At 43.1% G+C, this 26,777-nt stretch overlaps 1 protein-coding gene across 4 annotated transcripts in view; it reads right to left on the bottom strand.

Annotated features, from left to right (window-relative positions):
• The window catches only part of Ziz (dedicator of cytokinesis protein Ziz), a 171,035-nt gene that overhangs the window by 17,244 nt on the left and 127,014 nt on the right, over nucleotides 1-26,777 (bottom strand). For all 4 annotated transcript variants that reach the window (XM_084595167.1, XM_084595170.1, XM_084595171.1 and 1 more), the window contains 13 exons: nucleotides 25,205-25,383; nucleotides 24,374-24,710; nucleotides 15,814-16,000; nucleotides 14,671-14,789; nucleotides 12,603-12,669; nucleotides 12,416-12,469; nucleotides 11,319-11,431; nucleotides 10,471-10,727; nucleotides 9,997-10,053; nucleotides 6,797-6,922; nucleotides 3,134-3,254; nucleotides 2,165-2,373; nucleotides 1,409-1,466 (listed from right to left, as the gene is read on the bottom strand). In XM_084595167.1, the coding sequence (XP_084451293.1) occupies nucleotides 1,409-1,466; nucleotides 2,165-2,373; nucleotides 3,134-3,254; nucleotides 6,797-6,922; nucleotides 9,997-10,053; nucleotides 10,471-10,727; nucleotides 11,319-11,431; nucleotides 12,416-12,469; nucleotides 12,603-12,669; nucleotides 14,671-14,789; nucleotides 15,814-16,000; nucleotides 24,374-24,710; nucleotides 25,205-25,383 (1,884 nt within the window). The remainder of the gene's footprint in view (nucleotides 1-1,408; nucleotides 1,467-2,164; nucleotides 2,374-3,133; nucleotides 3,255-6,796; nucleotides 6,923-9,996; nucleotides 10,054-10,470; nucleotides 10,728-11,318; nucleotides 11,432-12,415; nucleotides 12,470-12,602; nucleotides 12,670-14,670; nucleotides 14,790-15,813; nucleotides 16,001-24,373; nucleotides 24,711-25,204; nucleotides 25,384-26,777) is intronic.

Genomic DNA, 26,777 nt, shown 5'->3' with positions numbered 1-26,777 from the left:
AGAGGTATTCTGCTCTCTGGCAAGAGTGTTCTCTTTCCATTATAACAACTAACTATGCAGCTGCCAACAGCAATTGTAAGCAGCAGCAGCATAAGAAATGAGCTCTGAAGTTTTTATATTTAACGACAAACAGAAAACACAATGTGGAGTTTAAGCCGAAGAACCACTTCAGAAAATAAATGAAAAGAACCATTGTTAACAAATTAAATATATTATTCACTAGAAGACTAAGTATACAGTGGGAAGAGTGGGATTTTTAGTCTACTGCGCTAATTAATCATAAGAAAGCCCTACATGCGGCTACGACTAAAAAAAAGCCACGTCTCTTGTCCCCGAAAAGTATCGTATTTACTCGCACAATGCCTGCATTCATGCAATGCTCGCATCCCCCAAACGAGGCGTCAAAAATTGGATTTTCTTTTCCTCGCATAATCATCACACCCCCAATATTACCACTACGAGAGTCGTCTACTAGTAGTAGCAAGTACCATATTTGTAGCGCTACTGAACCTAGCTGGCCTCGTGTGCGCGCGCTACAAAGCGGCGATAGAGTGCTCGGGTAGATCATCATGATCATCATCATAGGCTCTTCCTTTCTTTATCTTTAAACCTCCTTGATGCTCGTAGTAGTCACCATTTTGAGAGGTGTCTCCGCGTCTCGTTATCATTGTACCTTTGTTCCGTCCGTGTTACTTGCTTTATTCCACCATCTACCGTGTTTTTGGTGCCGCATCGCGATGGGTAGTACATTGTTGGAGACAGCGACTGCAGTGTCGACATGGACTCTGATCAAGTCTCTGATTAAGAGTAGAACTGCGTGGTCTGCTGTGAGCATTATACCACGAAACGCGGGGAGTGATAATGAGGCTGCGTGCGGCAAATAAAGTCCTTAAGCAATTCGTGCTTTTGCCGACCCTGTACTTTTATAACAAAGGTAAGTTCTGCTTGAAAGTAATGTTTTGGTTGTATTTACAATAGCTGACCTAAGAATCCCAATTCGCACCTATTTAAATTTGCTTTTAGCGCTCCAAAACATCTGCCAGAAAATTTTCCCCGCATAATTGTCGCACCCCCTAACTTCGCATCAATTGTCCGCGAAAAAAAGTGCGAGCATTATGAGAGTAAATATGATAAGCGCCTCAAGCACGAATGGTTCAGGATCACATTGCAGCAATATTTTGGCAACGTCTGACTGAAGCTGTGACCTGTTGCCAACACTGCCTGCCTGAGCTTAGGCCTCTGCCTATCCGTATTCCTGGATTTCTATGAGCAAGCTATATAAAAGCGCACTCCATTGCAATTCCTACGCTTAACTTGGAAACAAAATTCGTCACAAAGTGAAAGACTAGGGAACAAAACGTCCTCCACGACAACAGCAGTGATCCCGTGAAAGAGAGGCAAAGCTCACCTTTGTGTCTTAGGTACTCCGCTTCCAATGCAGCGACATGAATGTAGCACTGTGCTGCCTGCGAGTAAAAGAAAAAGGTGAGTGAATCAATGAAAGGTGGTTTGTAGGGTTGACGTCCCATCTCTTATTATTGGAGCTTTCAGAGGTGGCTGCTAGGTGCGGCAGTTTGAGAAATATTAAGACCGTTACTTTCTCCTCATTTCTGTTTAAAAAGTGTTGCTTTGGTCTCACCCAGTGTCACAGCCATCATTTGGGCAAGAAATCCCGGCAACAAAATTTTCTGTTCATCATGCCTTCAAACGCATTAATGATCAGTTGTTAAAAAGCATTGAAACATGCGATCTACTCCCATAGCGGAAAATTTCCTACACCTGTTTAAATTCGTTAATTGTTTTGTAGTTCACACAAACTTTATTTTTGTCTAGGGTTCATTCCCTGAAGCGTTGTGCGTTACCCTTAGCGGCTTTTTGAAGCATCAGGAAGGCTTCCACTTCCAGAAGTGTGGCCATGGTCCTTTTTCTTTAAAAAAAAAAGAAAAAGCAGAGACAAAGCATTTGTACATAAATCATCTAATATCATGGTCCACGATGATGTATGATTAAAATATTCAAATCGGAATTAGAATGCCCCTTTGTCGAAGCAGATTCAGTGAGAGAGAGAGGAAGAGGAAAGGCAGAGAGGTCAATGAAGACCGTTTCGGCTTTGAGAGGTGTCAAAATGGCCTTTCAAGCCAGGTGCCACATGTATCTCACTAACCTCAGTGTAGTTGCCGTTCTTGAGGTGGTAGGCGGCCATGCTTTCCAGCCATGTCTTGCGGAGGGCTGGCGTGGCTGAGTAACTGTTGGCCAGACTGTGCTGCAGGTCCACGAGCATCTCAGGGTCGTTCTCGTGCTCCCGCATCTGCGTTGTCGCCATCAGCACTGTTCGGATCTTCTTGGTCAGCTCCTTCACCTCGTCAGGAAACACTACCAAGGAAGGTTAACAAGAGAGAGCGCATGTTTCAATTTGCCTTTCGATGCAGCAATAATAACACTGAATGCAGTGAAAGACCGTTACCCATCAGGTAACAGATCCTGCATTGATGAGATTTAATGCAGTAAACTTACTCTGCTTACTTATTTTTTATTCAGTCAGACTTCTGATATGAACTGAGCCTTATAGTAAACTGTTTGTTTTTTTTTTTTGGTGAAATAACTACCAGCTACCATGCAAGCTGCTAAAACAACTTAGCAGTTTTCTCAATTTGAGCAGCTAAAAACCTCATGTTTTCTGCACTAATTATGAAAAATACTAGCTGTAATACATATCTAGCAACCTGCTTCATTTCAAATTACTAGTTTCCTCGTTATCAGAGTTGGCAGTGGCAGGCTGACAAGTAGAAGCCAGCATTTTCCTAGTGCGTGATTCTTTTGCTTAATTAGTTTGTGGCACTACTGAGCAATGAAGAAAAGGCTGTGCAAGCATGTGACCACAAAAGGACATTAGGTGTCTCACTGGAATCTACAGCAGTCTCTCCAACTTATTAGCTTGCCTCGTAGTTCATTTCATTGCATAAGAAGTTGGTAGCTGTTCCTCTTGCACTGTCCCCACATGTTTAATTGCGAGAGTTTCCACAGATGCATATAAAAAACAAAAATATTTGGTTGCGTGGATGAACAAGATAACGGTGCATGAAATGGAGCTTGGGCCAGCCTGAATTCATACCAAGAAATTAATATTGGGTACCTGTTCTCTGCATGGCTTTGTCCCCTGAGGCATAATTGTTGATGATTGACAAGCTCTCTTGAAACCTTGCTGTGTTGAGCCCAATCACTTCACCAAGCAACCTTGAAACCGAAACTATCAACTGAAAAAAAAAAAAAAAAATGCAAATAATGGAGGAAGAGTCAGTTATGAACACAGCTGACACATATCTACATTCATCACATCTTTTTAATATCAAGGTGCTAATGCATACATATGCTATGTATTGCTATATACCGTATATTGCCGATTATAAGTCAACTCCGATTATAAGTCGACCCCCCAACTAGCGACCCCCTTTGGGCAAAAAAAGTTATACTCCGAATTTAGGTCGACGCTGCCGCACCTAGCAGTCCTAGCTAGCCCAAAAAGTATTTCAAAAGGCCGAGTCATAAAGAAACATTTATTCGTTCACGAGACATCTGTCGTCGCTTGTGAGGACACAGTAGCGATCATCATCTTAAGAGCCACTGCTGCCGCTGGTCGTCGGAAGCGGTACCGAGATGCCGCACATGGAGAACGCCGCGGAAACAATGTCTGTTGGTAGTCCATACCAGGCATCGTTGACCCATTGAGCCACTTCGCCCAAAGAAGCTTGCTTCAGCCGCCCTGTTGGTGTCTTTGGGTTTTCTTGCTCGAGCCACTCGTTGTAGAACGCACCGATGCGGTCTTTGAATGGCTTGTTCAGCGCCACACCCAGTGGCTGAAGAATAGGTGTCAATCCGCCCAGAATGATGACCAGGTCACATACCGCGTCAGCTACCGCTTTTTTCACACGGTCGGTTATGTGGCTGCGGAAAGAGTCCAGGATGAGCATGCTGCGGGGCTTCGGCAGTGCCCCAGGACGCCTGCACCACACGAGAGGAAACCATTCGAGGAACATTTCATCATTAAAAATCCCTTCTCAGTCACCCGCACGATGACTTTTGGCGGGAACTTTTCCTTCGTCGGGATCGTTTTCCTCTTGAACAGAAGGAATGGTGGTAAGTTGTGCCCATCTGCCATACAGCATAACATGACCGTGAAACAGTTGCGTGTGTTGGCCATTGTCAGCAGGCGGACCTGGCGCTCCCCTTCTGCGGACACGGTCCTATTGCTAGGCATATCAAACCAGACTGGAGTCTGGTCCCTGTTGCCTATTTGACCAAGCAGGAATGACTGTGTTGCCCGCAGGTCACTCACGTAGCGCAGAAAGGCGCTTCGTTTTTCTTCGTAGGCTTCGGACAACCGTTGGCATACGATCGCTCGTCGCCTTAGGCTTAGGCCGTTCCTCTTCATGAAATTCGTCACCCATTTCTTAGACACTTTAAACTCTGTACGCAAGATGCACATCTCCTCCACGACAGCACGTGCCTTTGTTTCAATGTCATTGTAGCAAACACTCAGGCTCTTGCCTCTCTGGTCGTGAACCCAATCTCGAACCGCCTCCTCAACGGCAGGGTATTGTCTGGACTTCGGCAGCATATGCAAAAAGCTTACTTCTTTGTTTTCTCCAGCTTCTCAAGCACTGTTCTGAGACGTCGAACTTCCGCCCTGCTTCGATGTTGTTTTCCGACCCAGAGTAGAGGATGACTTGCCGCTTCAAAGCAGCGCTGCACTGTTGCCGAGAATGTGGCGGCATCTTGCAAGGAGTCTGTCGAGTGACATAAACCACATACACCGCTGTTAGCTGCCATGTCAGCTAGAGTCCAGGCGGTGCGACGAGAAGAAATGGCGAAATGCACACAACGTTGCACAACATGTGAAAATGCTCCTCGGCTCATGTGACTGGTCGCATGTGGTCGTTTTGGATTGGATTGGATTTGTAGCTGTCCCATTTGTATCAAACAATGCCAGCCCGCCCGGCTTAAGCCGTTTTTTCGTGGAACGCCCACGGTTTGTCGATAACAAGTTGTTATTGCATTAGAACAAACTTTTGGTGAAAATCTCGATAAAAATTAGTTCCTTTTTTTTTTTAAAGCAGATCCACTTTCGCAATGTGTCAGACATCTTCTATGAAATTACGAGCACACGGGGCGTGATATTATCCGCGACTCGGTCGACATTACTTTTGACCCCGATTATAACTCGGCCCCCCAACTTTTGGAAGGACATTTAAAAAAAAGAAAGGTCGACTTAAACGCAACAATATACGATATATAGCATACATTGCTATATATATATCCGGTGATATAAAAGCAAATAAGTCATGGAAAAACTAAAGGCAGAGCTATGAAAATGGAATTTGTGTAACAGCAATGAAATAAATAAGAAGACAGCTTCCAAAATCTTTTGTTGAAACTAAACTACAGTAAAATCTCTGCGATATGAATCCAGTTGATACGAATTAGTGAATCGCCCAACCAGAGTGCACTGTGTAAGATGTGAAAAATTTCGGATGTCCCCCCCCCTCCCCCCCAACACTCTCCTGCACTACTAAGGACAATACGCACGCGCGGACTGCGACCGTAACCTTGAGCGCTACGCAACACCCGCACATCGTCGACTCTGCGATCGCCAGCCGCGCAGTATGTACGCATCCCGTGCAGTTTGCGGTGACGGGTAGCCCACACATCGCCGACGTCACAAATGTCTGTTGGGCTCACGCCGCAAAAAGTTTTCATAGATGTTGCAACCGCAGCAGTTGATGGCGACGTACGCGGCGGGCATGCATGAACCACACTTTGCTGGTCCTGTGATCACGATCCGCAAGCAGTTTGTGGTGCCGCGTTGCCCGCATGTGCGCATTTCCTCTTGTGCTGTACGCACCACGAGAAGTACACCCCGCACATCACTTGCATCACAATCATTTTCCACGCACAAAAAGTTTGCAGCGGCACGCAGTCGTGAGTGGCAGTCGGTGACGCGTGCACACAGGCTGCGCATCCGAACTTTGCAACCGCTAGTCATGCTGTACGCATTGCGAGCAGAGCAGATCGCCACCTTTTGTCAAGCTGTATGCGCCGCGAGGAATCGCAAGAGGCCCGCGGCCCGCATGCTGCCACCGTAGCCTGTAGCGCTGTGTGCGCCGCGAGTGAAGAGCTGTGACCGCGCGACCATAGTAAACAACCTTCCAAGATGTAAACAGGTCTGCGCAACTGTCCTTCCCATGCTTCTGCATACTTATTTTCTTCCGTTTTCATGATACAAATGTTTGGATGATACAAATTTTTTCGTGACCCTGTGAGATTCGTATCACCGAGGTTGTTCACAGAGGAGATTAAATACAGCGTGTATGCCAAAATATTAGGTTATGATACACTACACGCACACATTTTATCCTGACCTGCTGTTGCAACTCAGAGGCTTTGGCATTTGGCTGCTGATCTGAATGTCGTGGCTTCAACCTAAGCTGCTGCAGCCGTATTTCGAAGGAGGTAGATACAAAACCACCTGTGTGCGCATACATTAATAAACCCAATGTGGCCTATTTTTATCCACAGCCCTGACACGACACTTTTGTGACAGAGCTATTTTTATTCGGGAAGTGTTTTTCACCAAAAAGACTACCCGGCTCAATCCAGAAACAACTGAACGAACACAAAAGGCCCGCTGAGCAACAGTTGGCCTATCCCTTATTAGGTCCGTCTCGTCAAGCTGAAAGGCAATGCCATGCAAACTGTAAAACTCCAGAGATGCAGTCATGACCAGACTGTGGAGACATACCTGTAGGTGGACCCTGGTAAGAGCCTGCCTCCGGGTGAACTCAAAGTTGCTCCGCATCAGCAGGTAAAGCAGGGCACAGGCCTCATTGCGAACAGTTGATAACTTCGAATTGCAGCAGCGAAGAAGCTGTACATCAATAAAACACGTGTGTCATGCCCTGTACCAAAGGCTCGAAGAACAGACATTGATGGCATGCACAAAAGGCACGAAAGCACAAAGGCTGTCAATGCCACACCGATGCATCTTCCACAGTTCACAAGCTTTGGTACCACAACTCAGTTCAATACAAGCGGATTGGAAGGTAAGTGCAGACCACTCCAACGTTAGCGGTTCACTAAGATGCCGGTAATATCAACACTGACCTCAGTTACGCACAAAAAAAAACAAAACAAATGTGACCCTCAACTACTGCATTCAGTAAAACCCCATTACAAGAGACAATCGAGGGACCCGGAAAAGATGTCTCTTGTAACCAAGGTCTCTTGTAACCAAAAGTTCTTACTAACTCATATGTGTGGCAGTTTAGATTCCCTTGGTTAAATTCTGTTCCATATCAGTGTCCCGTTTTGTTGCAATATGTCAGGAACCAAGAAGGAGTGCCTCCTCCTGACTGAGAATGATGTTTATGGACTGATTTTTTTTATGGTGCAAGGGCATCTTGGGCCAAAGAGCGCCAAACAAAATGTCCCCGCTGTTTCAGCTGCACAAAAATGCGATGCCAGTGGCTGAATTAACAGGGAAATTTTAACTTCCCAGTCAGGAGAAGGCCCTCCTCAGTCCCTTACATAATGCAACAGAAAAGGACACTGATATGAAACAGAATTTAAATAATAAAATCTAAACTGATACAAGTTAGTATGAGTCAGCTGCGTTGCATGGGCGTACCTGGGTTAATTGTGTCTCTTCTAAATAGTGAAGAAGTTACTTTAGGGATCTGCAAAAGGTGTCCTTAGTAAAAGAGTGTCTCTTGTAACCATGTCTCTTGTATGCAATGTTGTTAACAGGCAAACATAGGAAAACCAACCAAACCATTTTCAAGTGTCTCTTATAACAGAGTGTCTCTTGTAACCACGTCTCTTGTAACGAGATTTAACCTATTCCCGTGGTAAAACCTGCATCCCTAATTTTGAACTCTATAATAAAAAAAATAAAATATAAGCATATGCTTGCATAAGCTGAGCACTTATCTGAAGGAAACAAGACTGGGCACTTCTGAAAGTGTTTTTGACAGTGATCATTTTGTTCCTGCAAATGGTTTATCTTATCTTGAGAAGCCCGCCACGAAACTGGAGTACCTATGTCCAATAACTGCTATCACTGCAGCCTTTCGAGACTTAGTCCTGGCTGTCGAAGATATCGTCTTCCTGTCCAAGCAAACTGCGCACTTCTTGAAGCTTTCGTAGATTGTATCGACTGGGGTAGCCTTCCACACATATATGATCCATGAACAAAATATTGAAATGTCGATCTATGGACACAAATTGTCGGCGTAAGGACATTTATCAGCCATCTATCCTCCATCAACATACAGTGATAGAAATAAAATTATTATTATTATTATTATTACTATTATTATTATTATTATTATTATTATTATTATTATTATTATTATTATTATTATTATTATCATTATTATTATTATTATTATTATTATTATAAGCGTGTAGCCCTGCTTACCAGCTTGACACGCACCAATGATGCAGCCATTGTGTGACACATCGCTCATCGCTGTTAAGCCAAGCCCCCAACCTACTGAAATTCAGCTAAAACCTGCACCTCACTTTCTGATTGCGTTCTCTCAATAGTTTTTGCAGGCAACACACCTAAAAAAATATGAAAATTTTGCAATAAAATGAACCACGCCAGTCTGAAAATAGCATAACGATAGTGATTTCATTGCAGAGAAGCCCATTATTGTAAATTTTAACAGTGTCCTGGCTGTCGCTCCATCAAATCTGCTGCTTTGCATAACATGAGAAATGCTTGAAACGAGAATTGCTCCTGAAATGCTGAAAGTCCTCAAAATGTTCCTAGAGGACAAAACAGCAATGAGTGAATTGCTATACACAAAAATAACACTGAAAAAACAAAACTTGTGTTCATTAATGGCAGAATGTTTGTAGCTTCTTACACGGGCACATTTCAAAACTATCACATGGTGCATCACGTGCCAAGAATGCCTTCTACATGGCTAGCTGCCAACACCTACTTTCACGGAACAGTCCTAAATGTTCTGTGAGTCTCCACTCACAGGTAGCTACTTCAACATCAATCAGCCATACAAACAAAAATACTGATGGTTTTCTGATGTTGCAAAGTACAATCTTGGACAGGGTGCTTCCCTGTGAAACAATGGAGATGGATTGAACACAGCTTTCAAAGGAATTTCATTGCAGGACAGATGCAGGCAATATGGGTATCCAGCATGAAAATCGTGTAAATTTATACAAATTTATATGTAAATGATGCCTTTGAATGAAGTAGACTTTCCTCTCACAACTTCTTCATTCATATCCCCCTCAGCACAAAGGTTGACAACTAGGCATTATGCATTATTTGTTCACTTACCCATAAGCTGAGAGCGTTAATGAAATTACAACAAGGGGGAAGTATGAGAAGGAACACCTTTGAGTAAAAAGTATACAACATGACAAACAAACAAAACATTATTTAGACATGAGGTCTCCTAACACTGTAAGGAAAGCACCATTTGATACAACTCAATTATGCGCAGTCCCACCCCATTACAGCGAACAGGCATAAAATTTTAAAAAATTTATGCATGATTAAACCACACAGCCGAGCGAAAGTTTCAGTTATTCCCGTTGCTTGGCCACATTCTCAGGATTCACAGAGTGCACTTGATGGTGATACCTATTATGTGCAGTTTCAGGGCAAGTGCCAGTTAAAGTGGCTTGCCCACATCACAGGCATGTCACGTGAAAAACAGGTACGCCAGAGCAAAAGCTGCCTTGACATTTTCCCCATCTATGACGGCTTGCGTAAATGTGGGATGTATGAACTGCAAGCCTACGCCTGCCTGTGCTACTGCTTCCGGGGCACTGTCTATGGGTGTGAGATTAGAGAGCCTAGTGCAAGACAAAAGTTAAATGTAAAAAATTACACGTGCTTGTTAAAATAATTGAGCACATCATCGTGCAGAAGCCAAAATGGAACCAAACGAAATGTCAGCAACGTACCTCAAAGCACAGCTTTCCGCACAGAAAGGCATCCCCTTGGAAGAGGGCTATTGGGAACTGGGAAGAGAATTAACACAAATTGTAACTTCACATGCATATATGCTACACAGGGTAGCAACACTGGCTGGGAAAAGTTTCAAAGGATGTAAAGCTCAATAACAAGTCAGTCAAGTGAAACTGACGTGGCACATACAATTGTGTGACTAGTTTTTATTTTATTTTACTAATTCATGCACGGTATGTATAAATTTGGAATTTAATGTTCAATTTCAAATTTTCTACCTCGAAAAGTGTTACAGGCCCAAGATGGGGTCTGAAATGAAGGTGGAAAACGATAAGAACATTGCTTTTGTGCAATAAAGACCATTTCATGCTTGCAAAAGCTGCTAAGTATATGAAACACATTGCCAATTTTTTTAATGCGCTGTAGGACAGCATTAAAAAGGAAGTTACAGAAGAAAAAAGAATACAAACTTTGTTGATGAAGGCCCGCAGGGCAGCAAACAAATGTCGCAACAGGTTCTCGGACTGGCCCACTTCGAGGAACGAGAGGTAGATGTCAAAGAGGCGGCGCATGGTGGGGTTGTCGCCATCGTTGAAGAGCAGCACATCCTTGAAGCGGCTGCAGTACAAGCCCAAAACGTCCAAGGTGATGAGGCCCACCTCGGTGGCCATGTTGGCCTCCAGCAGGGCCCGGTAGAAGCTGTCTCCGTCCACCTCGCTGCCATTCTCTGCACAGGTTGGGAACGGGATGCGCAATGAGTAACACAAGAAAAACAGAAGCACTGTTGTACGTCAAAGGTTGAGAAACTTTGCTGTGCCCATCACATTCGTATAAGCCAAATTTCTACCATGACAATGTCCAAGTTGTACAATTCCTGCTATGCAAAAAATGTGCTGCACAAAGGCTATGAAGAGACAGAACTCGCACTGATGCCACTAGGAGGTTAGGCCAACATGCATAACTATCTAATATTATAAAGGAACTTTCATCAGCAACATTGGACCACTTCGAAGCACAGGAATAGAGAGCCACATACCGAGCAAAGAAATAAAGAAAGAAAAAGGAGGAAAGAGAGAAAGAAAGTAAGGAAGAAAGAGAGAGACTGAGAGAAAGAAAGAAAGTACCCTGGAGAAGGTAAGCAATATTGTTACGATGTTACGAACTAACGAAGCGATCAAATGGGTGTGCACGCTTCATGCCTAGCTTTGCTAGAAACCTGTCAAACATGGCAACTTTTACCACTGCTAGCAGAGAAAAACCTTCAGCACAGAAACTGTTAAAACCAACAAAACAAAGTGAGGCAGTCTGTTCTTCTCACCCATGGCTGCATTTTCACTGTAGGTGCTGTTGCACCTCTGGGTAAAGCTGGGTGGAGCTGTCCTGGCAGGAAGGGTCATAGCCTTGGCCTGGGAGCTCGAGGCCTGCTGATTGCTTTTATGGCAAAAACAAATAATGGTACACTTAATGCACTGTTCTGAAATGGTCAGGCTTGTAGAGCATTGAAGGAATCGCCAGCTGTATATATACAGATACAAATCTAGTCTAGTGGAGAAGGACAAAATAAAGTCATAACTCAAAAAAATGGCATTTCACATTTTTTTTTTTTTTTTTTTTTGCAGCCGCTGTTAGATGTATCAATTCACTTTTTGGGCCCGTTATTAACTCTTATTCACATTCATGCCAGCAACTCTAAAGTGGCACTGGCTGGCCCCTTATGTTGTGCCACAAACCTTGCTATAGACACGGGGTAGATATTGTAGAACAGACACAGCACTTTATATAGTGCCTATGTAATTAAATTAAAATTAATTAAAAAAAAAGAATTAAAAAACTGCTGTAAAATTTTAAGAGAACACCGACCCAAACTTTGGAGATATTAAGAAAAAATATGCAATGGGCGAACTTTAGGGTCAGGTGCCAAAAGCTGAAGAAAAAGAAATGGCTGGACTGACACATTAGCGATATGTCTGCGTTTATTTTCACACTCATCACCTCTGGAACCATTGAAATATCAGCTGCACTTCATTCACCATGCCTTTCAGAGCTGCCAGTCTCACTGCCGGCTGGCGGCTTACATACGTCAGGCAGTGGTTGATTTCACCATCTTTAGACCCGTTGAAACATGAAAACGCTGCACCGCTTAAAAGACACCAAGACGGTATCCTCTGAAAGAGATGCACAAGCCTTTCCCAGGCTGCGGGACGTGCTATGAAATCTAGCTGTGCCTTTGAAGGTACTGAAGCGATTGCAATTTTTAGACGGAGGGCAATGTTTGGTGTCTTTTAGTTTCACTCAAAGAGGTGAATGGATGGGCAAAATTTCGAGTGAGGGTGTTCTCTTAGAACTTAATGATACGTGCCTTTTCTAGGCCGAACTTAACATTACAGTGAAGGTTTTAAGGTTTGAAATACTCACCGCCCTTTGAGGATGTGCTTCTTTCCCATGTACCTGAACTGATGCAAACAAAGCCTGCAAGGTAAGCGAAAGAGCAAATATAAATGTCCATGCACTTATTGCAGGAAAGAGAGCTCCCAGTAACAAAGGAGGGCAATATGAACTTCCATGTAAAGAAAATTCGAGCAAGCAAAAAATGCGTGCTTACTCCAAGAGGTGAAAGAAGTCGAGTAAGTCACAGTCTCTGCACTGCTGCCACCATCCAATCAGTAGGTCTGAAACAAAGTAAAATACAGTTAAACCTGGTTGTAACCAAATTGTAAAATGTCAATTTTTTGTTACATCTAGGGTTTCGTTATATGCAGTTTTCATACGAAGACTCAAAAGGACAATGCAGAACGAAAACCAGATTAAGATTTGACTTTAAAGGAAGCCACCTTAAAATTGTTTACAGTAAATAAGAATTATTCAAGGTTACAGAAGCAGTGGAACGTTTTGCGATCGTGCTGAAGGAGTGGTGTGACGCGACTGTGGTAGCAGCCTCCGCTGTAGCTCGCGTGACGTCTACGAGGGAGGGAGAAAGGGCTATGGAGGAGGAATCAGCCTGAGGGAGATAGCGTACATTCGCACCGCCGCCGAGCAAGGAGGCGCCTACGTCTTCAAGTGCATTCCCGCTTGCCCACCATCACTGCTCCAGGAAACTGACTCGGACTCCCTTCACCAGTGTGCTCCGCTGCTCCCATTTCCGATGCGTGGAACCACGTGGCAGGACACATATGTACTCTCTTCCCTTCTCTTTTTTTCTATTCTGCTATTTTTGCTGCTTTTAAGCATTAACAGTTGTTGTACCACATTCCAGCAGCGAAAGCAATGGAGACTGCTGCATTTGTCACATAGATGCATCGTTGGCACTGAAACGCGCCATGTTGCATCAACTCCTGCAGTTGCTCGTCGCTACCATAGATGTTCCTCTAACGTCAGTTCATGTTTTATCGTCCTGAAACTTGCAACATTTTGCCAAAATTCTCGTAATTCAGCACTACAGCCAAGAGACAGTTGGCGCCACGAGTTCGCTATATCAAGGTCGACCGCCGTTACAGGTTTACTACATGAAGTTTTCAAATACATTCAGTTCAATAGGGGTGAATAGAATTAAAAAACTTCACAATGTTGGGAAATTCGCTTCATCGAGGTTCGTTACACGGAGGTTCAACTGTACACAACTAACATTCTTGGATATGTGTCCTTACATAACCTGAACATGACCTAAAAAAAACAACGACATGCAATGCACAGAGCTCTCATGCAGTGGCCAGTGAAGTTGATCAGTCCGCGCAACCACGAGATCGAGACTCAGTCACGGCGCAGCTGTGACCATATTCATTTCATTTCTTTCAGGGTTAGAGGGACAGGGACTGTCACAGACACTGGCTTTATGGCTTCGTGGAAGCCCTAGCGGCAGCGCTCTAAAAATGCAGAATTTATTAACACATAGATAGGCAAGCGGGATGTTCTACTTTGCTCGGTGTAGTGCCTGCATCTAAGTGTGCTAGAAAAGATGACGAAAAACAATGCTATCTGCTTGTGTTCCAATAAACCAACAAAACTAACCTGCACAGGACGGACTGAAGTACTATGCCAAAATCAGGAATAAAAATGAAGACAGCAGCAAATTTTTAAATTGGAAATGTGCTGACATATTTATTCTGAGCTGCATGCGTTACCTAGATACAACAACCCAAAACAAATATTGCATTAGCAGTGAGTAAACTTTCAAAATAAATATAGCATGTGGGCTATGAAGGATGCCAGAACGGAGAGCTCCATGTCATTTTAGACCACCTGTGCAGCAAAAGGCATCTTTGGATCTCGACTCCACTGAAACAGAGCTCCTGTGGTCGTCATTCGATACTGTGAACTTAGGATTTAATAACTAAGTGCCAAAGGCACTGAGCCACCATAGCAGGCAACAATTACATCCAACTAGTGATACAAAGGGTTCAATAGTCGGTTATATTCTTTGCAACTTACGTAACTCGTTATTTTAGCTTTTGCTGGAGTAGAGAATCTTTACAGTAGTAAACGTTTTGGTTTCTGTTCTATTTTAATTTTTTTTGCAGCTAGAGTGACTGCTGTCGAATGGTAAGTCATAAAACAAATTCAGTGACTTATATTTCTCACACGTTCATTTCTATAAAGACTTGCAATTACACGTTTGCTAGGCCCATCCTGCCCAAAAAGGGAGAGAAAGTATGCTCCAAAATATTTCCACCCACCTTCGTTGAGCTGCTTGATGAGGTAGAGGAAACAGACCAGGAGGTCCTTGATCTCAGAAGGCTCAAACTTGTCGTACCTAACAATGCCTGTGGGGCTCGCAAATGGCAAGGACTGCGACCTGCCAACACAGGAAGCCAGGGAGGCATTATAATATAATTATGGTGCACTACAAACACAGCACAATGCGCGAAGAGAAAGAGCCTACTGTTGGTTTTTTTCTGCTAGAAAGGTAGCAACAGTGGCTTGAGAGCAATCTTTTCGTGCAAGGTAATTTTTTTTTTTTCGAGCTCTGCTCACAGCATACGTCCCATTCCTACCTTGGAGTCTGTTTTCTGGTTGTCGATTTCACAACTGTTCATTTCGTAGACATCTCCATCCTGCCTACTTACAAACTATGCGTTTCATTACTGTCTATTGCTAAAAATATTCAAATTCACGACATCTAACTGCTATTTTTTGTTCCTTTGTGATTGATTTAAAGTTGAGTACCAAATCCCCAAAGAACTGCATTCAACGCAGAGCAATTGAACACTAACTGACAAAAAAAAAAAAAAAAAAAAAAGCAGACATAAAATATTGCACGGAAGCTCAAAAGAAGTCATATGAAATTGGTTCCAAATGTTCAGCCTGGCAGTACTACTGTTATATTTTTGCACAGAAAAAAAAAGTATACCAAACAGCCAATGAGAGCATTTTGTATTGGAGGAATAAAAATAATTAAAGGGTTGCACTTAGTTTCACTTAAGAGCTTAATGGTGAAAGCCTTTCTTCCTCCTTTTTTTCTACTTCTACCTCAATCTTGTGTGTTTGTGCATTTGTTGTAATTTTATTTCTTTCTTTCATTTTTTTTTCTACTTACTTCTTGTCTGTTGCGACATCTTGGGAACATATCTCGTGAAATCTCACAGAACCTCACGAACACATTTCTCAAAACATATCGCGGACGCGAGATTTTCACCGTGAGCCTAGAAAGGATATGGTAATAAACAAGGCCATGGCAAACGGTGCTGCCAATTTCAAAGCAGTACAAAAAAATAATAACAATGAAGAGCATCATTTTAGGATTCCCTCTGTTGAGGCCTTTTGTTCGTAAGATGCTCGACCAGGGTACCTAGTACGACTGCAGTCAGCAGCGTGCTTACCTAGCATGACCTTTGCTCACAAGACTCCCATCTCGTGTAAAACACAGCTGTGCAGCGCCAACATCCCCATTTCGCACTGGGGCCTCAAGCTCCTTGGCAGATGAGCTGGATGGCGTGGATGATTCGCTCTCCAATGAGGTGCAAGAGCCGTTGGCGGCAAATGTCACTCCCATGTGTGGAAGCGGAGCTGCAGAAGGAAAAAAAAAAAAAAAAAGAAAGTCCGATTAACAGAAAAGAAAAACAAAAAGGCAGCAGGATTCGAAACCTAAAAGCGTTTTGTATAATGTCAAACCCGGCTATAATATCGAATTCAAAGGGGATCGCGAAATATGTGTCTCGCCACTTCAATATATAAAAAGTGACAACAGATAAGCTTATCTACAACCTGGAAACAACAATACAAGGGACGTGCTTCTTCTAACACCTTGTTGCTAGTTGGCGTGCTGGAAGCACACTGATCGCTAGTGTCAGTAGGTCTCATGTGATGCCTACATATGGTATTCAACTAGGGAATGTAAAGGTTATAGGATCCTTTAGGAAAAGAAACAGGATATTTAGGTAACAGGTAGACTACCAGAGTATTCGGCTTTCCCTGCCACCATGTGTCATTAAGTGCCAGAACACAGCTACACATGAAGCTGCATGCAACGCCGCAGACGCGCCACACCGGGACTCCGACGACCGGTTTGACAATAGAATGAGCAAGCACACTTGGTGGCCTTGGATACGTACTCCTCCTTGCAAAAAAGGGTACACTTACATACGCATGCAAACTATCTTTTTTTTTATTCTTTTGCCGAAGCAGGGGGGTGCTTAGAATCAGGGGCTGCTCAGATTTGCGAAAATATGATAGTTTCCTTAGGGTTACTCCTGGATACCACATTGTGTGCAATGTTACTTCGCACTTTAGAACCTCTTGCCCTGTGCTTTTCCTGCTGTTTGCTTTTTGATTTTCTTCTTGATAAATCGTTTTACAAGATAGGTTTACATATTTAATCCTTTTTCCAATAATCAGTTAGTTGCGAAACAGTGCTCGTGTTGTGTCTTCCTTTTTCCTATCACCTTCGTCTTTCATGCTGCTTTAAAGAAGCATTAATAGCCCAGAGACATGAACCTGACGTCTCAAAGCCAGCAGACTACTTCAAATTTTTTTCATATGCCTTCTTTGTTCTGCAGTTATTTTCTCAAATGAAACAAGATTGGTGTGCTTAACATAAAAATATTAAGAGCAGGTTAATCTTTCTTTTAAACCTTCTACACTTACCATCAAATATCCTTCCTTCTCAGTGTAAACACAAACACGCCCAGCTAAATGTCTGTGCAGATCTTTCTCAACGAACAACATACAATGTATTTCAAGCTTCACTTCATACTCATCAAATTAAAGTGAAACAAAAAAAAAACATCACACAACACACACATGCGATAGGTACAAACATGTGTACAGTAAAAAAAACAGTGAATCCACAGGTTGCAGGGTTGAACCTGAGTGTGGCCCTCCACCTTTACACATATACTTTAACCACGCAATGCTATCACTGTTTCCCCTTTAAGATGCAAGCCAATTCGGCCTTATGTAGTGGACCTAGCCGTCTAGTTAACTAAATTGGTAAAGTGATTGTCTGGTTGGTTTGATCTGTAGGTTTTAACGTTCCAAGTGACTCAGGCTATGAGAGGCAGCGTAGTGGAGGACTCTGGAAATTTCGACCACCTGGGGTTCTTTTACGCGCACTGACACCGCACAGCACACGGACGCCTCATCGTTTTGCTTTGATCGAAACACAGTCACCGGCGGTCAGGATCGAACCCGGGTACTCCAGCACAGTAGTCGGGCAACTTAACACTACCGGGGCGGGGAGGTAAAGCGATTGTGAAATTGGGTGCAAACCAGAGAAAACGTGATTTTGACAACAAAGTTCTGGGTTAGCTGCACGTCTTCCGAGCCTGATATAAATGTTAATTATCTGCCTGTTTGCATACTGCACCACCGTAATTTCCCTACAATACATTGAACTATTTTGTCCATATCAATGAGCTCGCTTTTGTTTTTTTTCTGAACGTTAACAAGTGCAGCACTTACCGGGTCCCGTAATGAGGTTTTGAATGCACATCTACGGTTATAACACTCTGTTAAGTCATACAGACACACTGCATGGCATGCTTTCAGAAAAACAATTGCAGTGCATGGTGCCTTAAGGGGGGACGCGACCTTTGAAAACCGAAAAATCGCGAAAAAGTCGATTTTTGGAAGATTATATATTCCGGTAGTATGTCTTATAAACTACCATTTCTGTAATTATCAATGCCCAACTCGCCGTAGAAATACTCGAAATTAATTATTTAACAAGCGGCGGCAGCTGCGGAGCAGCGAGCAAGCGCCGAAAATTCCCTAACTTCGCGCGCGCACCATTCCTCTCCCGCCAAACTGAGCGCCGCCATCTTGGTCTTGTTTTGTTTGTGAATTCTTGCACTTTCTTCTGCCACCCTCGGCGGCGGCGACGGCGGCGCGGTCGAGGCGTGGCTTGCTACCGATTGAGAGCCTCGTGGCGGCTTTCAAGTTTCCCGCGCTCGAATTCAAGGCTGCGATTGGGCAAAGCGCGCGCTCTGCGAGAACGCGGGGGATCGGGCGACTACTATTGGCTGCTGCGGCCGCTGACGCGTCGGTCTCCGCCTTCCCGCGTCGTCTGCTACGGCTCTTTGTTTGCTGTCGTTGGCTGCCTCGAGGTGCGACACGCATTCAGTGCAGACTTGGCTAGCTTTTTTTTTTTCTTTTTCGTTTCGGCGCTTATGCCGCGGAAGATAACCCGGGAAGTCGCTTCTCGCGTTTGGGCCGTTCCTCCGGCGAGATGCCGCGATAGATAAACCGGGAAACCGCTTGCTGCGTCTGCGCCGCCTACCATGCTAGGGCGAAATGCCGCGGGGGAATCGGGAATGCCGATTGTCGTGGCTTGCGGAGCTCAGGATCGACGGATCTCAGTATGTGGAAAGTGGTCCGCGGCACCAAGGCGTTCGCTGTAGCTGATCGGCTAGTCGCACAGATGTTCGCTGCAGCCGAGATCGACGGAGCGCCATAGCCCTAATGTATATTTTGACGGCCGCACCGGACTTGTTCGTGATAATTGCGAGCGTTCGTGGGCTCGACTGTACCTGAATAAATTTTTGAGGGCAAGGCAAGCCCATGTATTCAAAATATTATGTCTGGAATTTGTCATAATTAATTTGGTTAATCAACATAGGTCTAATTGATAACAAAGAAATCCAATTCTATGCTATTTTTCAGCAAGAAAATTTTGAAAAAGGGCTTTGTCTTGCCCTGAGGAACCTATCTAGGAATCAGAATGACAAATTGCACAATGCCAGTGCCTTTCACAATTTCTCCAGGCTTGATATAAAGGACCTATTCGAACCAGTTTGATATGCTTCTGTAACTTGAGAATCAGCATGCACAAGTCTATGAAACTTGGTGGTTTTTCATTTGTTAATGTCATGAGCCTGTCTTGAAAATTTCATCATGATAACTTGAGAAACAAAAAAGTTATTGTTCTCTCAACCTTTGAGAGCCGTTTTCTCAATCAATTTTTTGCATGGTGTGGCTGCTAGGGAAAGTCATAGCTCAAGAACCGCTTATTGGATTTTCATGAGGTTTTTTTTGTTATATACCTAAGCAAAATTCTGAGGGCAAGACAATTCGTTTTTTTCAAAATATTTCATGTGTAATTAGGGGCAGTCAATTAAAATATCGTTAAGTCAGGTGTAAATTTGAACACTAAATTTGGGGCTGTACTAAAATTTTTCAGAGAGGAAATTTGGAAAAAGGGAATTGTCTTGCCCTGGGGAAACTATCCAGCAATGACCATAACAAATTTCACACTGCTAGCACATTTTGCAAATTCTCCAGGCCCGCCCCTAGGGACCTATGTAAACTATCTTGATATACTCCTCTAACTTGAGAATCGATGAGCCCAGCTCCATGAAACTTGGTAGTTCTTCAAATGTGTGTACTATGAGCATACCCTGAAAATTTCATTCAAATACCTCAAGAAATAAAAAAGTTGGTGTTCAAGGGTAGCCTCCCCCCTTAAACAGCTATGATACCTCTACTACTAATAACACTACTTCAGAGACATAGCTGGCAAAAAATACTAATCATAAGACTGGGCACTTTTTAGCAGTGCACCACATTGCAATGACCTCAAGAATGAACAAAATGAGCACAGCCCTTATATATGACTATAGGAGAGCTCTTAAAGGTAGCATTTAAAAACTTTTTGCATAAGAAATAGCACTGACTTTCATAGGACCGTACACTCTTGCAAACTCTAGACAGTTTGCAACGACTAGATTGAAAGTTGGCTCAAGAGAAAAAAAAAAGAAGAGTCAAATTCATGACTCAGCAGGCGTTCATCAACTACAAGCTAAGCTGCAAGCCGTGGCAGCCTAGCTGCACAGTTATACAGGTATCTAGCAGCAAGGTGCGAAAATTCGTGCAAAATGAGTGCCCATAAATAAATCCAGATTTCCAAGCTGTTAGCATCTTCGGCAATGAGAAATCAAACCATCATATGACTGTCCTGCTTGTTCTCACACTATGGAGGAATGTTCTCATAAACCGAGTTGATGATTACCACGTATTGTAATGTCAAGTTCCAGACTTATTACCAATCGTGCAGTGAAACACATAAAAATCATATCAACTCACAACTCGCCATCCTGCTAAAGAAGAAAAAGCTATTCATAGCAACTCGAAAATTTCATCTCTCATAGCAGATGCAACTCTATCGAACAAGTGATTGGAAATCTGGAATTCTGCAACAAGCATGCAACCTAAACAATGACATGCACTATTTAGTTTACAATTACCAATATCAATGACAAAAATGAATACACATAGAGAAGCAGATTGCTTCAAGGTCTGATTAAAGCTCAAATCGCTTTAATATATGGTCCCTTGATCCAAGGTTCCTTTTGGCAAGCTTTGAGAACTATATTTGCTCAGATTCATAACTTGTGCAGTTGTAGAGGCCTCTCACAGCTTTCCCATAACTTCTCTACTTCCCCATAACAAATAAAAAAGAAATTGGCCATAACACGAATGAAACATTCTAGGCTTAGCACAGTACTACAGTACTACGTAGTTTTCAGTCCATTTTTTCTCGCCTCCACAGTAATTGCAGTGAAGCAGTGACAGATATACTGCTACACCCTGTTAATACGTAATCTCTGTAGCTGTAGTTTGATATGACAAATTATAAGTAAAGAGGTGAAGCAGTATATCTGCTTTATTTAGTCTTATTTAACTATATACGATAAGCAAACATACAAAAGCCAAGCCATCAGACAGCAAGGCTGGCAACAAAATGCGCCAACTACATAAAGCACTTAAAGATTAAACAGAACAAAAGAAGCTGTGCTGCTAGTAGAACAAGCCCAAAAAAAATGCACTCTACAGACGAAGTGGGGGAAAAAAAAAAGAGAGAGAAAGGTCTATGCTGCACGCCTTGGCGACGACACTAAGACTTCGCTACTTACTACTTGAGGAATGTGACAGGCGCCATTTTAGCCAAGCTGTCCTCTTCATTAGAGGAAGCGGTGGAGAGGCTAAAAAGTGTGGCGCACAAGTCAGAGAGAAAGAGAGAAGGAAGAGGAGAAAAAAAATATGGAAGACTTTGCGCACGTCACTTACGAAATTATGACATGTATGAATATGGAGCTATTCACGTATAACATGACACACGAACGTATGAAACACACATACATACAAATACGCAAGTGCACATACGTGCATATACACATAAAAGATGCACACAACACATGATGAAAGCACGAACAGGTGTTCTACTTAAGTAGGACCACACACCACAAACACATACAAAAAAAAAAAAACCATACCCTGTGCCTATCACAGAGCAACACAAGAATGTGGCCTCAAGAAATCAATCTTTTAACATATAAAGCCCTCAATCCCATAATCTTCAAGCAAAGTTGTATTGTTTGGATCCCATATACCGTATTTACTCACGTATAACCCACCCCTGCTTATAACCCGCACCCCTAACTTTGAACTCCGCCAAAATAATAAAAAAATAAATAAAAGAAGTCCTGGAATGTAAGCTGTGCGTTTATCTGAAAAGAAAAAAAAATGTGCACTAGAAAGATACAATTGCACATTCGGTGATCATTTCATTTTTGGAACATTTATTCAAACGACTGCGTCACTGGTTATCCGATTCTCAATCGTCACCACTCTCACTGCTACAATTCGAGGCTTAACCGCCACTCTCAAAGACGTAGTCGTCCTCAGAAACATCCAAGCTGCTACTGATGGCACAATTTTTGAAGCTCTTACATACCAAGTCAGCCGATATCGCTGTCCACCTGAGACAGCAAATAGCTGTGCTCCTTCCGAAGTCCGATGACATATCGTTGAAAGTTCAATAATTTTTTTTTCGTAAGCATCACAAAGACGCTAACACATTGTTATTCACCGTCGCATTGAAAATCCATGTCGTGTCATAAAACGCTGATGCCATCCATGGCTTGCATGAAACTCACGTGGAATTTTGATTTCCCGGCCCAGCTTCAGGGCTTCCATTTGAGCCATCTCTGTTGAAACAGTGTGGCCATCCTCTGCTGCTCAATGAGCTTGGCAAGCTGCCAAGTCTCAAGGAAGGGGTACAAACCAGTCTTCAGACCACGAAATGCTCGCCTGTCCCAGTTTGTTGTTTCAAGACTTTTTTTTTTTTTTCTTCCTCCAGTCGTGAATGCACGACTCGTCGACATCATGTTGTTTTGCTGCAGCTCTGTTGCCAGTTCCTTCAGCGGTGGCTATAAATCTTTAGCTTCTCTTTCGCTGTCAAAGACTGCCACCGAGTTGCACCTCATGATGCCAAAACAAAGCAGTGCAAACTCGGTTGACTGGATGTTGAAACAGCACCTGACAAAAGGCCTAACAACTGCTGGTTCCACAAAAGCGTGACCAATGGCATGGAGAATAAACAGGCTATGCTATGAATGTGGATTTGGCCATGCTTTTTGTTGGCTCCTTATCGGCTTGACAAGCATCATTGACGGTGGGGATGGCGGGACTACACGGGGGGGGGTCGGCTACCCTGCAGAAAAAATTCGCACATAACCCGCACCTCCACTTTTTTAACACATTTTTTTTTCAAATTTTGGTGCTGGTTATCCGCGAGTAAGTACGGTAAGTAGTGTGGTATAAACAAACTGGAACACGTGCAGAAGGAAGCAGTGCGTTTTGTTTGTAGGAGATTCAACATGGATTTTTGTTATCCACTTTTCTTTCCCTACTAGGCCATGCAACTTTTGTCAGATGTCGTCTTGAATGTCTCAAATTCATGAACAATTTAGTCAATTCACCTTCTTTTTCTTTACCACGTCAGATCTTTTCCAAGTCTTCATGAGCAAGGTGCTACTACATCGCAAGCATTTGACTATTTTAAGTGCACACTGGGATTTTTTTAACTAGAGTAAAATCTGGTTAATTTGACCCCTCTTAATTTAAAAATTTGAGGTTACAGCAAGGTATATACCGTGAAGAAAGTGAGCGCCCAAATACACCTCCTCAAACCTGAACAGCACAGAAGAGAGATGCCCGCATATCTCAGGCATGTGTGCATTGGCAGGTTCAACGACAATCCTAAGTCCCTTGAAAATTCTTCAAACATTCCCAAGTTCCTAAAAATGCTTGGCGCCTCAAATTTTGACCCATAAAGTCTATGGCTCTGCTATGTCTTGGCATCCAGTCGAGAAAAGTGTTTTTGCAAGAAACGCTACAGAAACCCCGACTTCCCAGACCCTAACTTGAGAAACACTCATATTACTGACCATCATTACTGCCCCAACTCTTATGCTCCCATTATTTAATTTAATTAACTATTTAATTAGGGCTCTGCAAACATTCAATTTCATTAAGTGTTTGGCACTCAAAATCGATAAGCCATCACCTTGCGCCAATACCATTTCTGCAACGCTTGCTTTGTGTGGTTCCCCACACGTCTACTCTCCAGTGGTTTCTGATGAATCTTATACAGAAAGCCAATACGACAGCTTCAATGACTGAGACAGTGCTTCTAGTCACTACCTCATTTCTTTGACGCCATGGTCTAGTACGCTGAAAAAATACGATTTTGACCATGCTTAATTTTTCGCGCAAGCTTTCATTTTTTGTCCGCCAAAGGTTTTCATAATTTTTGCTTCAAAATTGTCCTCAGAAAATTACTGTACGTTCAAACTAGCTTCGAATAAAAGAGATAATAGTGTTTGCACAAGCCTACATTTAACGCTTTACTTTCGTACTTCCCAATAAGAAGTAGTTAAGAGAGAGAGACATCAAACGCTCTCTGCTAGCTTTGCAAGGTCCAAAACGTGGGCGGATTTTACAACCTCACTGCAATGCTCAAAGAGGCTTAATTGAATTCACTTCTCAAAACCTGCAGGTTCCCTTTACACTAGGTCAAGAAGTTCAGTTCAGTTCAGGCGTTCAGTCGTGTCCGACTCTCAAGGTCAAGAAGATATGCAACCAAAACTTATCTCTACCTACCTTGTCCAGCAATAATGGAGAGGTAGTTGGAGTCCCGGTTGTGACGTCCGGAACCCGGCAGGGAAGCCGGCCCGTCGATGGTGACGCTATTGCGGTAAGACACCATGCTCTGCGGTGTACCCGGCTCATCGGCAACGCTGGCTGCATGGTTCAAACTGTCTGCCTTGCTCATCTTGCGCAACGGCGAGGTGCTGGAAGAGGCCGTTGCACTGGAAGCAGCCGAAGCAGCGGCGGCAGGCTGTTGCTGTTGCTCCGTACTGCTGCTGAAGCGGTTGATGTTGGCCAAAAGCACAGAGATGAGGGGTAAGTAGAGAGAGGCGATTCGGGCTTGCTGGGCCTGAAGGGAGAAAATGTAACAAGATGAAAACAAGTGATCTTCTGCCTCAGAACTAAGAGTGCATGCTGCCAGGCCTCGGAATTCACATTGATTCTCCGACCTCCAAGGCAAAACAGTTTTGCCTCATATAACTTGCAAAGTTACAATGGCATGCAGGAGCATATCGACAGCAGTGACACTGTGGGGCAAGCCAGTATAGCCAGGTAACTATAAAAGAAACATGACAGTACTGCTTCACTTTTACAGGCATGTCCGTGGGACATGGGGGACGCAGCAAGTCTAGTGTTGCTAGTTTTAGGAGAATCTAAGTGGTCTTTGATACGAATCTTTGCTTAAGGAGCCCACAAAGCTTCGCAGTGGCACATAAAACCATACGTCGCTGTCATCGTCGAAAGAATGCGAGCGTGGTGTATGAGGCACTAAAATTTCTTCGGGAATGCTCAAGACACAATGCACTGACATGAAGACTAAATGGTAAAACCATCTGTACACACTTTTCCCTGGTAGCGGTCATCGAAGGCGTGCTTGGCGAGAAGGTTGCAGACAACGCTGATGGCCCGCTGCCGCACCTTCTGCACTTCACTGAGTGCCGCTCGCAGTTCCAGCAGGAGGGCGCCGACAAGGAAGTGGCTGCGGCAGAACTCTTCCGACAGCCGGTACTCCATTTCATAGTCTGGCAACGTTGTGGAGCGAAGGCACAGGGTGCACAGGAAACACAATGAGAACACGTCGCAAAACTGCGACTCATAAAATGCTCATAAAATTTCCGCAAAATGTCGAACTCTGCATGGAAGCAGTTAATTTCTTTTTTGAGCCAACATCAAATATACTTTAACGCGTCATTCTCAAAACTGGCCGCTGTCTTACCGGGGTACCAGGATACTAGCATGTTTCTTTAATGAAATGCACTACCTATATGCTATAACTTGTCTACTGTATTGAGATATGCTGCAAGGTTTGTTTTCTGTTTGCCTCATAATAAGACAATGCCCATTTGATCGAAATCTACAGACTATCATGTAATTTTGTTCTGAATGCATCTGAGGAAACATGCAAAAATCTCTTACCATACCAGAGTGCACTGAAATGAAGTGGCCTTATTTAATGTTATGCTGTCGTAAAACCAATGACCTAGCAGTGAAATACTAAGACAAATGTCTTTCGCACTATGTTTTCAGTTGAAGAGACGATTGTACAATGTGTACTTTTTCTCTCTTAAGACAACAAAAGCTCTTTACATTTTATTCTTTGCACAAAAAAACTAAGCACTTGTCAAGACAATGTCTAGCAGCGATTTTAACATAAAGCGATTAACAAGAATGCATCGAACAGGATGACAATGGGTCATAATGGCCAGTCCAGGATAGTAATTGCTGTAGTAGTTAAGAAGCTGCAAATTAACCCCAGCACAAAAACACAAGACACAAGAAGCCAGTACCCTGTGAAGTCAGTTAAAACCAAGAAGCTCCGTCACCAGAAAGAGCATCTTCCTAAGCATAAACCAACACCAAGCAAAGAAATCAATGGTTAAAAGCCTTTGAAGCTGTGCGCAAAAAGACAAAACAAAAATAAGAGTTTAAAAATTCTCAACTTCCACAAATAGACCTCTTACATATAAATATATATTTTGAGCAACCATAACTTTCATCAGGTAGCCCACACAAAATTATTGTGGCCAAATATATCGCATACACAAGAGCTTTAAGATAATATATTCTAATCAAGGTTTGTCATAAAAGTCATGCCTTCAGCACTAACATACCCGCACTAATATAACAAAAAAGCCAAGTGTTTACGATTTTGTAAATATCATGATGCAAAAAAAAAAAAAGAAGCCAGGCAGTCAAATGTAAAAGGTAATTGAAATATAGGATGAAAGAAAATATATTTATAAATACTACAGTAAAATCTCGGTGATATTAATCCGGTTGATACGAATTCGCGAAATTCCCCGGCCGGAGTGCACCATGTACAATGGGAAAAATTTCGGATGTTGCGAACTCTCTCCCGCGCCACTACGGATGATACGAACGCGCAAACTGCGACCGCAACCTTGAGCACTATGCA

Source organism: Amblyomma maculatum, chromosome 2 (genome assembly GCF_055883805.1).
Source record: "Amblyomma maculatum isolate TAMU_Amacu chromosome 2, ASM5588380v1, whole genome shotgun sequence".
Classification (NCBI taxonomy): Eukaryota; Metazoa; Arthropoda; class Arachnida; order Ixodida; family Ixodidae; genus Amblyomma; species Amblyomma maculatum.
Note: the sequence above shows the minus strand (reverse complement) of the source record. Positions and strands in the feature narration are given on the sequence as shown.